General features: G+C 22.0%; 1 protein-coding gene across 1 annotated transcript in view; it reads left to right on the top strand.

The window, feature by feature from the left end:
* LOC145271474 (uncharacterized) overlaps window positions 1-12,613 on the top strand; it is a 52,978-nt gene extending 40,365 nt beyond the window's left edge. Inside the window, exon 2 of the mRNA XM_080126992.1 lies at window positions 11,089-12,613. Coding sequence (XP_079983118.1) covers window positions 11,199-12,473 — 1,275 coding nt within the window. The 5' untranslated portion in view covers window positions 11,089-11,198 and the 3' untranslated portion in view covers window positions 12,474-12,613. The remainder of the gene's footprint in view (window positions 1-11,088) is intronic.
* The last annotated feature ends 1,831 nt before the right edge of the window (window positions 12,614-14,444 follow it).

Genomic DNA, 14,444 nt, shown 5'->3' with positions numbered 1-14,444 from the left:
ATATATATGTTTATATATATGTATGTTTATATATATATATTTTTATATATATATATGTTTATATATATATATGTTTATATATATATGTTTATATATATATATGTTTATATATATATATGTTTATATATAGATATATATATGTTTATATATATATGTTTATATATATATATATATATATGTTTATATATATATATGTTTATATATATTTATATATATATATGTTTATATATATTTATATATATATATGTTTATATATATTTATATATATATATGTTTATATATATTTATATATATTTGTTTATATATATTTATATATATATGTTTTATATATATATATATATGTTTATATATATTTGTATATATATATGTTTATATATATATATATATGTTTATATATATTTGTATATATATATGTTTATATATATATATATGTTTATATATATATATATGTTTATATATATATATATGTTTATATATATATGTTTATATATATCTATATATATGTTTATATATATATGTTTATATATATATATATGTTTTTATATATATATGTTTATATATATATATGTTTATATATATATGTTTATATATATATATATATGTTTATATATATATGTTTATATATATATATATGTTTATATATATATGTTTATATATATATATATGTGTATATATATATATGTGTATATATATATATGTGTTTATATATATATATATGTTTATATATATATATATGTGTATATATATATATGTATATATATATATATGTGTTTATATATATATATATGTGTTTATATATATATATATGTGTTTATATATATATATGTTTATATATATATGTTTATATATATATATATATGTTTATATATATATATATATGTTTATATATATATATGTTTATATATATATATATATGTTTATATATATATATATGTTTATATATATATATGTTTATATATATATATATATGTTTATATATATATATATGTTTATATATATATATATGTTTATATATATATATGTTTATATATATATATATATATATGTTAATATATATATGTTTATATATATATATGTTTATATATATATATATGTTATATATATATATGTTTATATATATATATATATGTTTATATATATATATATATGTTTATATATATATATATATATGTTTATATATATGTTTATATATATGTTTATATATATATGTTTATATATATATGTTTATATATATATATGTTTATATATATATGTTTATATATATATATGTTTATATATATATATGTATGTTTATATATATATGTATGTTTATATATATATATATGTTTATATATATATATATATAATATATATATATGTTTATATATATATATATATATATGTTTATATATATATATGTTTATATATATATATATATATGTTTATATATATATATATGTTTATATATATATATATATGTTTATATATATATATGTTTATATATATATATGTTTATATATATATATATGTTTATATATATATATGTTTATATATATATATGTTTATATATATATATGTTTATATATATATATATGTTTATATATATATATATATGTTTATATATATACATGTTTATATATATATATGTTTATATATATATCTTTATATATATATATGTTTATATATATATGTTTATATATATGTTTATATATATATATGTTTATATATATATATGTTTATATATATATGTTTATATATATATGTTTATATATATATGTTTATATATATATGTTTATATATATATGTTTATATATCTATATGTTTATATACATATATATGTTTATATATATATATATGTTTATGTATATATATGTTTATATATATATGTTTATATATATATGTGTATATATATGTTTATATATATATATGTTTATATATATATATATGTTTATATATATATATGTTTATATATATATGTTTATATATATATATGTTTATATATATATATGTTTGTATATATATGTTTATATATTTATATATATATGTTTATAGATATAAATATATATGTTTATATATATATATATGTTTATATATATATATGTTTATATATATATATATGTTTATATATATATATGTTTATATATATATATATGTTTATATATATATATATGTTTATATATATATATGTTTATATATATATATATATATGTTTTTATATATATATATATATATATATATATATATATGTTTTTATATATATATGTTTATATATATATATGTTTATATATATATATGTTTATATATATATATTATATATATATATATGTTTATATATATATATATTATATATATATATATGTTTATATATATATATATATGTTTATATATATATATATGTTTATATATATATATATGTTTATATATATATATGTTTATATATATATATGTTTATATATATATGTTTATGTATATATGTTTATAAATATATGTTTATATATATATATATGTTTATATATATATATATGTTTATATATATATATGTTTATATATATATATATATGTTTATATATATATATATGTTTATATATATATATGTTTATATATATATATATGTTTATATATATATATATGTTTATATATATATATGTTTATATATATATATGTTTATATATATATATATGTTTATATATATATATATATGTTTATATATATATGTTTATATATATATATATGTTTATATATATATATGTTTATATATATATGTTTATATATATATATATATGTTTGTTTATATATATATATATATGTTTATATATATATATACATGTTTATATATATATGTTTTTATATATATGTTTATATATATATATATATGTTTATATATATATATATTTGTTTATATATATATATATGTTTATATATATATATATGTTTATATATATATATATATGTTTATATATATATATATATATGTTTATATATATATATATGTTTATATATATATATATATATATGTTTATATATATATATGTTTATATATATATGTTTATATATATATATATATATCTTTATATATATATATATATGTTTTTATATATATATATATATATGTTTATATATATATATATATGTGTTTATATATATATATGTTTATATATATATATATGTTTATATATATATATATGTTTATATATATATATATATGTTTATATATATATATATGTTTATATATATATATATATATATGTTTATATATATATATATGTTTATATATATATATATGTTTATATATATATATGTTTGTATATATATATATATGTTTATATATATATATATGTTTATATATATATATATGTTTATATATATATATGTTTATATATATATATATGTTTATATATATATATGTTTTTATATTTATATATATGTTTATATATATATATATGTTTATATATATATATATATGTTTATATATATATATGTTTATATATATGTTTATATATATATGTTTATATATATATGTTTATATATATATGTTTATATATATATATATGTTTATATATATATATGTTTATATATATATGTTTATATATATATATGTTTATATATATATATATGTTTATATATATATGTTTATATATATATATGTATGTTTATATATATATATATGTTTATATATATATATATATATGTTTATATATATATATATGTTTATATATATATATATGTTTATATATATATATATGTTTATATATATATATGTTTATATATATATATGTTTATATATATATATGTTTATATATATATATATGTTTATATATATACATGTTTATATATATATATATATGTTTATATATATATATCTTTATATATATATATGTTTATATATATATGTTTATATATATATATATGTTTATATATATATATATATGTTTATATATATATATATGTTTATATATATATATGTTTATATATATATATATATGTTTATATATATATGTTTATATATATATATGTTTATATATATATATATATATATGTTTATATATATATATATGTTTATATATATATATGTTTATATATATATGTTTATATATATATGTTTATATATATGTTTATATATATATGTTTATATATATATATATGTTTATATATATATATATGCTTATATATATATATATATGTTTATATATATATGTGTTTATATATATATATGTGTATATATATGTTTATATATATATATGTTTATATATATATATGTTTATATATATATATATGTTTATATATATATGTTTGTATATATATATGTTTATATATATATATATGTTTATATATATTTATATATATATATGTTTATATATATTTATATATATATATGTTTATGTATATTTATATATATATGTTTATATATATATATATATATATGTTTATATATATTTATATATATATATGTTTATATATATATATATATGTTTATATATGTTTATATATATATATGTTTATATATATATATATATATGTTTATATATATGTTTATATATATTTATATATATATGTTTTTATATATATATATATGTTTATATATATGTTTATATATATATATATATATATGTTTATATATATATATATATATGTTTATATATATATATATATATATGTTTATATATATATACATATATATGTTTATATATATATATATATATATGTTTATATTTATTTATATATATATATGTTTATATATATATATGTTAATATATATATATATATGTTTATATATATATATATATGTTTATATATATATGTTTATATATATATATGTTTATATATATATATATGTTTATATATATATATGTTTATATATATATATGGTTATATATATATGTGTTTTAATATATATATGTTTATATATGTGTTTATATATATGTGTTTATATATATATATGTTTATATATATATATGTTTATATATATGTTTATATATATGTTTATATATATATATGGATATATATATATGTTTATGTTTATATATGTGTCTAATATTATATATTAAAACCTATAAGATTAGATCATCATTTTCATGAAGTATACTTCTGTGAGATCTTAATTTACCAACAATTTAAGAAAAGTCAAATATTTTAAATACATTAAGTATATGTAAATTATACATTAATTATATATTAAATATATGTAAATTATACATAAGATATATGTAAATTATACATTAAATATATAAGAAAAAAATATATATTACATATATATGTATTTATAATGTATATTTTTTTTATATATATACATTAAATATATAAGGAAGCGAAATCAAGACTGTAAATGAAAATTTTCGAGGAAATTTATTGTTTGATAGAATACTCAAAAAAATATTTAGAAATCCATGAAGTTTCAAAGAATGCTATTCTTATCTTCAGAGGAAAGAAAGATATTAGCAAAATACTAGCATAGCCGAGCTAAGAATTTACTGGATTTTAAATGAACATGAAATATATATAGAATGCAAAAAAAAAATATATGTTCGTATCAGTTAAAATATGTAAAAATGGGAAAACAAACCGAATATAAGACGTCCAGAATGAGTTGATGATGAATTCAACATACAAAGAGGGTCATTTTGAGGGGTATTTTGTCGAACAATAAATTTTTGGTAAATTTTAATTTAGAGTCTTCATTTTTTTTAAGGGAAGCTCTACTTCCTATTCCTTGATTTTGATCTTTTTTATTTGGTTGGATTACTATATAAATATTTTTTATTTGGTTGGATTACTATATAAATATTTTTTATTTGGTTGTATTACTATATAAATATTTTTTATTTGGTTGGATTACTATATAAATATTTTTTATTTGGTTGGATTACTATATAAATATTTGTTATTTGGTTGGATTATCATATAAATATTTTTTATTTGGTTGGATTACTTTATAAATATTTTTTATTTGGTTGGATTACTATATAAATCTTTTTTATTTGGTTGGATTACTATATAAATATTTTTTATTTGGTTGGATTACTATATAAATCTTTTTTATTTGGTTGGATTACTATATAAATCTTTTTTATTTGGTTGGATTACTATATAAATCTTTTTTATTTGGTTGGATTATCATATAAATATTTTTTATTTGGTTGGATTACTATATAAATATTTTTTATTTGGTTGGATTACTATATAAATATTGTTTATTTGGTTGGATTACTATATAAATCTTTTTTATTTGGTTGGATTACTATATAAATCTTTTTTATTTGGTTGGATTACTATGTAAATCTTTTTTATTTGGTTGGATTACTATATAAATCTTTTTTTATTTGGTTGGATTACTATATAAATCTTTTTTATTTGGTTGGATTATCATGTAAATCTTTTTTATTTGGTTGGATTACTATATAAATCTTTTTTATTTGGTTGGATTACTATATAAATCTTTTTTATTTTGTTGGATTACTATATAAATCTTTTTTATTTGGTTGGATTACTATATAAATCTTTTTTATTTGGTTGGATTACTATATAAATCTTTTTTATTTGGTTGGATTACTATATAAATCTTTTTTATTTGGTTGGATTACTATATAAATATTTTTTATTTGGTTGGATTACTATATAAATCTTTTTTATTTGGTTGGATTACTATATAAATATTTTTTATTTGGTTGGATTACTATATAAATCTTTTTTATTTGGTTGGATTATCATATAAATATTTTTTATTTGATGGATATATTATACATATCCCCCAGTCGTACAAAATAGGAAAAATGAATTGAATTGAGAAAGAATCGAACAACGCATTAAATTGAAATAAACGAACTAGAATTTATTTTGTGAAGAAACAAATAAAAGAAAGGGTACAGCACGTGTTTAGTTTGGTGTGCGTCTCTCGCTGTTAACTGGTGAGAGGGAAAGTCTATTGTTGTAGAGAGAGAGAGAGAAAGTCAATCCAGGCCATGGAGATAGAAAGCGTGTAAGGTGTACATACTATCTGTTGACTCTTGCCCCATACATAGCAGGGAACGTGACGCGCGCGCACCCCGAAAGGGAGCGGTTGGTCCGTCAACCGCTTAGGTCGGGAGCCGATTTGAAAAGAAGGAAACAGCTCAGGTCTCTTGCTTTTATAGTTGTTTCCGGTGGTCTTTTGCTTCAAAGGGGAAGTGACGTTGCCCATGTGTGTACGTTAGCGTGTGTGCATGCACGTGAATGTGAGTGTATGTACATGAACGTTAATATATCTATGTGTATGTATGTATTTTTGTGTGCGCATATGTGTTTAACAAGAAAAGTGGCTTGAGATGTGAACGCGTGTTTTTGTGCGATACTAGAAAGGGCTCGTACATACTATATAAATATTTTTTATTTGGTTGGATTACTTTATAAATATTTTTATTTGGTTGGATTGCTATATAAATATTTTTTATTTGGTTGGATTGCTATATATAAACTTATGTCTAATATAAATATTAAAATTCATATTAGGCATAAGTTTATGCTGTAACCTGTCTAGGGACGTGTGTGTGTGTCTGCTACTTTTGTCATCTACATCTGTAGATGACAAAAGTTTTTAGCACATACACACAAGCTGGTACCATCTGAAATATTTGGTGGAGGTGGTCATGTACTAGGTGTATCAGAATTTTTGTAGGAATTTTTGACACCCCTAACACGAAATTGGGAATAAAATATAAAAAACTCGTAATTTCTCTTTTAAAAGTGGGTTGTTTATTTTCTTTATGGATTATACTTCCAAAATAAACTATTAAAGTTAAAGTAATAGAAACATTTTTTAAAAAACAGTAATGAAATTAATTGAATTTTACGAGCTCAGTATTTTTCCATTTTCAAACGAATCAATAGAATCAATAGAAAAATTTTGATAGATTTTTTAAAATCTATCAAAATTTTTTATTGATTCTATTTTTACGATATTTTCAGGGTCAATGTGAAATTTTATGCTCTTTCCAATAAACTGAATATAATATTTTAGACAAACGTTTTTTTTTTAATTCACCCCCCCCCCCATTTTCAAGTGTCTATTAAAAAGTAAATAATTAATTTACTCACTAAAGTTTCACCAATTGAAGGTAAAAGATCAATAAATAATATATTCAAATTTAAAACAAAAAAAAGTAGTGTTTTTTTAAAATTTACCTGTAAAGTCCGAAGTTTAAACCCTTTTTTAAAACCATGTTGTTTGTTTTTTCTTTCATTTTTTTTAAATGAAACCTTGGTCCTTGCTCCTTTAATTGAAAAAAAATTTAGGGCTTGAATTATATTTTTCGAGTAGTGGAAACTTGGAAAGACAGGAGGTCGAATTAATTCACGCCTTCCATTTTGAAATGTCTATTAAAAAGTAAATAATTAATTTACTCACCAAAGTGTTATATATCACAAATTGAAGATAAAAGATCAATAAATAATATATTCAAATTTAAAAGAAAAAAAGTAGTGTTTTTCAGAAATTTACCTGTAAAGTCCGAAGTTTAAACCCTTTTTTAAACCATGTTGTTTGTTTTTTCTTTCATTTTTTTAAATGAAACCTTGGTCCTTGCTCCTTTAATTGAAAAAAAAATTAGGGCTTGAATTACATTTTTCGAGGAGTTATAAGCTTGGAAAGACGGCGTGGAATTATTCAATATTTTTCACGGAATTTCTGACACACCTAGTCATGTACTTCTTTTTTATATCTTCGTGTTTTTATCTGTTCTTTATCTGTTTTTAAGTAGGATTACATATCTTTTATTTTTGAAATTGTTGGGGGGTGCTAATGAAAAATAATGAAAAAGTGTTCATTATAGCAGGTATGTCCATGTGGATCCGGGCAATACCAGCTACCCATGCTAGTTAACTATATGCAAAATTGTTTCTTCATTTATGAAAAACATGTTTTTCTTTCTTCCAATTTTGTTTCAATTGGTGTGGACTGCATGAATCGACATTTTTAGAAAGTAACACAAATACCAACTCAACAGATATATCTGTTACAATTAAAAGTCAAAATGGAAACACTTGCGTGTCCCCAAGTTAATATTTCTGTCCGGGGGGGGGGGGGGGGGCTTATTATCCAGAAAACTACTTATTTGTAGAAAAGTTAAGTGCAATATTCGTTTTCAGCATACCCGGAAAATATTAAGGTGGAAACCAGATAAAAACTGTTGAATAGAAAGTAATTTGTAGGGGGAAGGGAAGGCAAAATGGTAAACCACTGTTGCGATGAAACAAAATGATTTGCAATGGTTATTAAAAAAACAAGGCTGGAAATCTGGCAAGGCTTGTTACTTGGTTACCCATGAGGACACAAACATCGGTTTTAATGTGAGGAATATCCATCTCCCCAAAATGGACGCTTCATACACTTTTTTTTTTTTTTTTTATTGAGGAAATATAATTTCTATTCGTTTTATTTCAATATTTTCTTTTTCGATGGGGAAGGATAAGCCTAGGAATAGTGGTGTTATCGAAGGAGTGCCACATTGTTGGAATAAAATTATGACAACAAAAAAATTTGACAGAAGACAAACTTCTCAAAATTTAAAATGTGAAACTTTATCCGATGGTTGGTAAATTTTGTGTTTTGTTTGACAGAAAGAATTTAGAATTTGAATACATCCTATCCTCGAGTGTCTAAGGTCTCTCTGTACAAGGGTTTGTTAGCACAACCTGGCATGAGGATACTTTTTCCCTAGAAGTAAACCCTGACCAAATATTCAAAATCACATAGTATTCGCAGAGAATGGCTAACCCACATTAGCTAATGCACCTTCTCCAAGTGATGTTACTTCAAGTAATAGCACGAAGCTGGATACTCCACCAGACTAGATAAATTCTTATCCTGGAATCCAGTACAACTAAGAGACCAAAACGAAAGATATACTACAATGTATGAAAATAGTTAATTGGGGAGAGAAAAATATGTTCTCAATTTCTTTACTAACCCAGTGTTTGAGAGATAAAGAACTTGAATGGAACTCTATACGAGATACATAGGTATCTCGTATACATAGGTATCTCGTATAGAGTTCAAGTGTTAGCCCCAGATCATGGGCTCCTTGATTTCTGAAAGTTTAAAAAAAAACAGAGAACCTGAATGCTTACTAGATACTATAGAGTGTCTAAGGTCTCTCTGTACAATTGTTTGTCTGAACAACATTCCCTAGAAGTAACCCCTAATCAAATATTAAATCATAATGATATAAAGTGTTATCCTTGAGTGTTTTCAGTCTCTCTTTGACATTCGAATATCTATGTATCTCATATAGAGTTCAAGTATTAACCCCAGGTAATGGGTCCCTTGATTTCTGAGATCTTCCATTGAAGTAAAATAAAATAAAAAGATAAAAATCTTATTTAAACAAAAAATTGAACAACAAAACTTAAATAATTTAATAAATTTATTTCTCCTCTACTATTATATAAAAGTCACTTTGTGTGTGTGTGTGTGTGTGTGTGTGTGTGTGTGTGTGTGTGTGTGTGTGTGTGTGTGAGTTCCTTCTTCATAGGTTCTGAAACAGCTGAGTCTATTTTTTGCAAATTTTACAAACCTAATGTCTGGCAGTGTTCTTAGATAGGTTTTGTACAGAGATTCATCGAATAAGTTGATCGCAAATCAAAAAAAATCCGATTTGAAAACAAAACATTAATCAGAAGTGACTTTCCCGGGGTATTCATTGTCAAACTTAAATCTCAGCTGACATAATATTGTAACAAAAACACAGACAGAATTTGATGAAAGACATTATTATTATTTTTTTTTTTTTTTTTTTTGCACCAGGTAAATTATTTCTGGTAATATATAATATTTTATTGAGGATTGGTTTTAGGATATTACATATGAAATCTGCATAAATTATCATGTTAAAGCATATTGTATTGCAACACCGGGCTACCACATAGTTTGAAAAATATATGCATTAAATATAAAACTGTTTCATCTTCTGCATTTATGAAGTAACACAAATACCAAACTAAAACACATAAACCAACTGAACAAATTTACATTTAAATAAAGTAATCCAATAAATTAATTTTATTTTAAAAATATATGTATTAAATATAAATATATAAACCTGTTTCTTCACATATGGAAATGTTTTTCTTTCTTTTCAGTATTCCATGGTGTTTCAATTGGTGTCTACTCTTCATTGTGTGCAATGATCGACGTTTCTATGAAATAACGCAAATTTTTGATGCAATACTAAAGTAATTTGAGAGTCGCCATGGAAACAGAGAAAAGAGAGGAAGCTTATTCGTTTGAGATGTGCCAGCTTGGAAATACAAAACCTTTTGATGTTAAAACAGCAGATGTAAGAGAGAAACCTTACACATGTGAAATATGTGGCGCTTCTTTTAAAGATAAACATCATTTAAAACGACACACACAAACACACAGTGGAGAAAAACCACACGCATGTGAAGTATGTGGCTCAAGATTTTCTCAGGTTGACACGTTAAAACGACACCAGCGAATTCATAGTGGAGAAAAACCTTATTCATGTTTAGAATGTGGGTCATCGTTTTCACGCAATTCAAGTTTGAAGCAACACATGTTTAAACATTCTGGAGAAAAACCGTTTCGTTGTCAAGTATGTGGATCTGCGTTTATACGAGATTTTGATCTACGACGACACATCCGAATACACACTGGTGAAAAACGTTTTGTTTGTAATGAATGCAATGCGGCATTTGTGGACGGTTCGAGTTTTAAGCAACATTTACGGATACACTCTGGTGAAAAGCCTTATCGTTGTGAAGTGTGTTTGTCTTCGTTTACAAACCAGCATCACCTGAAACAGCACGTTCGAACACATACTGGGGAGAAACCGTATATTTGTAACACCTGTGGGTCAGGATTTTCACAAATCGCTCATTTACAGCGGCATAAACTATCGCATACTCGAGAGAAACCATATTGTTGTACTGTATGCGGAGAAAAATTTTCATACAATGTTACCTTTAAACGACATATGGAAACACATAGTGCAGAGAAACCATATTCTTGTGAAGTATGTGGCTCTTCTTTTGCAACTAATCAATACTTAAAACAACATATGAGAATTCATACTGGTGGAAAAACTTACTGCTGTGACATATGTGACTCTTCATTTATTAATAATTTTCTCTTAAAACGACATTTAAGAACACACAGTGGAGAAAAACCTTTTTCTTGTCAAATTTGTGGGACGCAATTTTCAGATGATGCTAACTGTAAACGACATATGAAAACACACACTGCAGAGAAACCATATTCTTGTGAAGTATGTGGCTCTTCTTTTAAAACTAATCAACACTTAACACAACATATCAGAACTCACACTGGAGAAAAACCATATTCTTGTGACATATGTCAATCTTCATTCATAAATAATTTTCTTTTAAAACGGCATTTGCGAACACATACTGGAGAAAAACCTTATTCTTGCCAAATATGTGCATTGAAATTTGCAGATGATGCGAACTGTAAACGACACATGAAAACACACCAGACATTGTAAGAACAAGATCGAAAGTATTATATATACGTTTGTGACGTATTTGTGTTGAATGTGTACGTAATAATAATAAATGTCTGTTGTGTTTTTATGTTACATACATCCGTTATGATTGTAAGATGGAACAAACCCAGAAGTGTATATATATATATATATATATATATATATATATATATATATATATATATATATATATATTTGTGACATTTCACGTTTTATTTGCATTGGAGAGGGATTATCACTTAAAAATTGAAAAGTCTTATAATTTAATAGTTTTATTTATTTATGATGATGTTGAACTTTGATTAGCTTTCATTACGTTTTCCTTTATGTTTTTTAGAATTGAAACTGCAAATTGTAATTGAATTCAAGAGTGTCTATGATTTGAAAATTAGATATTTTATAATCAAACATTTTATTCTACATGTGTGTATTGGAATAATAATAAATGTCTGTTTTGTTCTGACCATCTTACGGATGTACGTAACATGTTTGTTTGTGTAACGGATTTACTTCCTCAGATTCTTAATGTTTATTTTAGTGGCCCGTGACTCATTTTGGTGTTGGTGTGTGTGTATAATAGCATATAGTACACGTAACATATACATAATGACGTACTTGTTTCTGCTATGTCAACCATCCTCAGAGAAGGTGGAATTTATAAAAAGAAACACTTCAAAACATAACCCAAGACAATGTGAGATTTTATGTATTTTATTCACTCTCAGGTATTTTATTCATGGCAGAACGGAGTGACCGACGATCTTTGGCTTGGGGCGGGGGAGTCTTCTGTGTCCATTCTGAGACTCCTCCCTCTCCCTCTCCCTGATGGGGAGATCCGTTTTTAGCCCACCTGTCTTCCTTGGTGTCACCAATTTAACTCTCAAGTATGCTTGTACAAACCAGAACACGTGACATATGACACATTACTTCTAGTCCCTGTGTGCATTTTCCAGTGCAAACTTGACTGGTCACACAGTTTGAGATTTGCCAAAAGATAATGCAAATCTCTGTTGTCCATTCATTACTAGATAAACAGATAATTCACTGCTTCTGCTCAACCTACTATATAGCAATTAGTTAATGGATATATATATATATATATATATATATATATATAGTAACTACTGTTCTGTTACAAATGACTTTAATTATTATAAGAAATTGTAAGAAATCTTGATATTTTTATGAGGAAAATATCCTTTCATGAGAATCTTAAACCATCACTGATAACATCAAACGGAAAAGTGACCATGTTCTATGACGAAAACATACAGGCGAGCAGATACATAAAAGACAAGGCCATCAAGGCAGATATTGTAATATGGAACAAGCCTGAAAGAACTGCACTCATTATCGATGTTACAGTCCCAAATGACTTTGGCCTTAATAGAGCTGAACGGGAAAAGATAAAATATCAGGCTCTAAAGAATGATTTTAAAAATGACTCATAAAATTCCGAAACTTCTTCTCAAGGTTGTGCCTATTCAGTATGATGTTTTTAACATGAGGAAGTTAAAGGTGTCTATTCCAAAACTTGTTCTTAACATTAGGAGGTTGGAGATTGGCCACTAACCTTAGTTTAATTTTTTATGGGGGGGGGGGCATGCCGGGTAACACAGCTTAACGGATCCTGCTAGTTTATAAATAATTTTGATTAAAAAAAAATGATCTAAAAACGATATATTCTCTGAAAGAAAGAAATATTATACCAGCTGTGATCAGAGCAACTGGTTAAAAAAGAATCTTCATAAATACTTAGAAGCAATCCCTGGAAAACCAAACTGTAACGAAATACAGATAGCAGCTATAAATGGAATTACATCTATCCTTTCAATCATTAAAAAAGCCCCCGCATATAAATTCAAATTATAATGAAACCAAGGAAGGAAGCTCGGTGATCTCTGTAAAATTGAAATAAAATAATTTTTAAAAAAAACGTATTGCTGTAATAAAATAATTGTTGTAAAGAAA

The sequence above is a fragment of the Euprymna scolopes genome, chromosome 46 (genome assembly GCF_053919585.1).
Source record: "Euprymna scolopes isolate OS-2025 chromosome 46, ASM5391958v1, whole genome shotgun sequence".
Taxonomy (NCBI): domain Eukaryota; kingdom Metazoa; phylum Mollusca; class Cephalopoda; order Sepiida; family Sepiolidae; genus Euprymna; species Euprymna scolopes.
This window is presented reverse-complemented; position numbering and strand designations above follow the sequence as displayed.